Below are 2404 nucleotides of genomic sequence, written 5' to 3'. Positions count from 1 at the left end.
TGAATTTTTTTTGTAACAATCCAGAACAAGAGCACAAGTATCATCATCCAGGGATTTGAGAATTTCCTCTTGAGAAATAGACTGATTAATTAATTTCAGGCCATTTTGCAATAATTGCTTACACAAACGAAAAGAGCAGGTTTTGTGTTTTATGAGCCATCGTAAATTTAGTAAAGAGCTTGGGGGTATTGGGAATCGAGATAGAAATCCACTTTTAGGAACGTCTGAAAGAACAAAGAGAAATTCCATTACTTTCAACCTCTCAGCTGGATTGGTTATATATGGGATTCTTGCTATTGCACATTGAAATAGCTGTTCCAAATCAATGCATATCTTATTCATAGGAAGTTCATCAGTGCACCCTGTGATGAATAACAATAATTGCTTAATAGCTAATATAATTCATGCAAATAAACCCACCAATATTCACAGCAATTATTATTGCTTCTAATGAACTCAATCTTTTTGATCCAAGTACACTCTCCGGAAAATCAGTGCATCTCTGGCAAAACTTTTTCATGGAAAATTTGAGTAACTGAGATGAAAGGAATGTGGTAGATCTATCTGTGGCTAGAATTTGTCCAACTTCTTTGCAACAATGTGCTTCGTGTAAAAGAACCTATAAAATATCAAATTCTAAATCAAAATTTAATGTAGAATCTATTAGTCAGTACTTCGAAACTATAATAATGACTGATGCAATTTATTAATAATTTCTCAGGAAGGTCAACAAGCTAGAGTAGAACACCAGTTATGAGATGCTTAGAATTTTTAAAATTTTATCATTGAAATTACAGGAAGTGTCTCATAATACAAACAGTCTCGTAATAGTCATTATAGTCAGTCTAATCATAGATACTATGGTCTAATGTACTGGTGGTCAAACCTTAATTTCTTGAGCATCTGACATGGTAAAATTATTGTTGCTCTACATAAAGCCTCTAATCCAAATACATGAGCCGTGTAGAAGACCTGTGAGAAGTGGTTGTAGGCTTTTAGCTCAGTACTGTTTGTAGTATCGATGGGTTGACTTGTCAAGCATACGAGTCGCCGATGCTTCTCTCAGCAGTCAGCATCTCGTGACATTCATTATTAATCAAACACTTCCAGTCTCCACCCACAACAGTTAACGCCTTATATGCGATGAATAATAATCATCACTATAACAATGACCTCATTCTTTAAAAAGGATTGCGAACAACTTATAATTTTATTAAAAGCAAAATAACAGCGATGATAACTAATGCCATTGTATGATTTATTGAAAAACACACAATCTACATGTATAATAAAAATATAAATTCTAATTAACAGTGGTCATGGGATTTTTCATATAACATTGCCTCGTATATCTCTTCTTTAGTCAAAGGTACTTCAGTGATAGCATGACATGCATAAATAGTGCTGAAAGTTGTCAAACAATTGCAGGTTGCCTGTTTCTGACAGTTGCCATTACACTGAGACTCCATATTGTATGACTTGAAAAAATAACTGTAAATGGGTAGAATATCATAGTAATGATTATATGTAAACTTACTGGTAATATTTCAAAAATAGAGTATTGTTTTTGAGAAACTCCTTCAGTAAAGATAACCAACTATCAGGTGTGAGATTAGTCATATTGTATGCATCCTACATGTTCATGATAATAATATAATTACAAAACTCATTGTCTTACTTTAGCTGAGTATTCATGGATCCATTTTGGTTTATTAGTAAGATTAGCATCAGTAATGTTTAGTATGTATGTATCATGATCCAGTACTTGTCTAGAGGACCCATTGTAATTACCATCAACAGTATAAATTCTATATCCTGGATTCTGCTCAGTATAAGTGGTTACACTAGGACCTAAATACAACATACTATACAGAGAGTTAATTAATGAGATATTTCTTTGTCTCTTACCCATATGGTCTAGGAGGAGTGTTGGATTCAAAATCCACCATAAGATGAAACCTGTCCTCATGACAATGCCCAAAGAACTGACCAGCAATGGTACTCTCAAATCTAAATCATTTATAAACAATTAAATTTTGATAAAAAAACATGAAAAAATACCTCAATGCAATTTTCTTATAATTTGCACTCCAAGCACTAGTGCAGTCAGCACCATCACCAGGTGAGATATGGCCCAGTACATGAACCTTCATTCCTTTCTTCTCAGCATCAAGTAACTTCTCAATAAACCATTGTAACATTCCATCAGGATCAGTCCCATTGATTAACAACCACCTAAAAGTTACTAAATATAGACTATGACAAAATATACTATCACTCACCAGTTTTTTTTATTACAATAGTTTGTCTGTAATGAAATAATTCTTATTCCATTGTAGTCAATAGAATAATAACCACCACTACAAATAAAAATATTATAAATTAGAGCGATGATAGGTATTAC

At 32.9% G+C, this 2404-nt stretch overlaps 1 protein-coding gene across 1 annotated transcript in view; it reads right to left on the bottom strand.

Annotated features, from left to right (window-relative positions):
* Nucleotides 1–1177: 1177 nt before the first annotated feature.
* The window catches only part of LOC100633487 (sphingomyelin phosphodiesterase-like), a gene marked incomplete at its 5' end in the record, with an annotated part of 2718 nt that continues 1491 nt past the window's right edge, over nucleotides 1178–2404 (bottom strand). Inside the window, 6 exon segments of the mRNA XM_020005519.1 lie at nucleotides 1178–1491; nucleotides 1538–1632; nucleotides 1679–1865; nucleotides 1909–2010; nucleotides 2062–2235; nucleotides 2283–2404. The exon segment at nucleotides 2283–2404 is cut by the window's right edge and continues 5 nt beyond it. Of these exon segments, the coding sequence (XP_019861078.1) occupies nucleotides 1308–1491; nucleotides 1538–1632; nucleotides 1679–1865; nucleotides 1909–2010; nucleotides 2062–2235; nucleotides 2283–2404 (864 nt within the window).

This window comes from Amphimedon queenslandica, unplaced genomic scaffold, assembly GCF_000090795.2.
Source record: "Amphimedon queenslandica unplaced genomic scaffold, v1.1 AMPQUscaffold_11333, whole genome shotgun sequence".
Classification (NCBI taxonomy): Eukaryota; Metazoa; Porifera; class Demospongiae; order Haplosclerida; family Niphatidae; genus Amphimedon; species Amphimedon queenslandica.
This window is presented reverse-complemented; position numbering and strand designations above follow the sequence as displayed.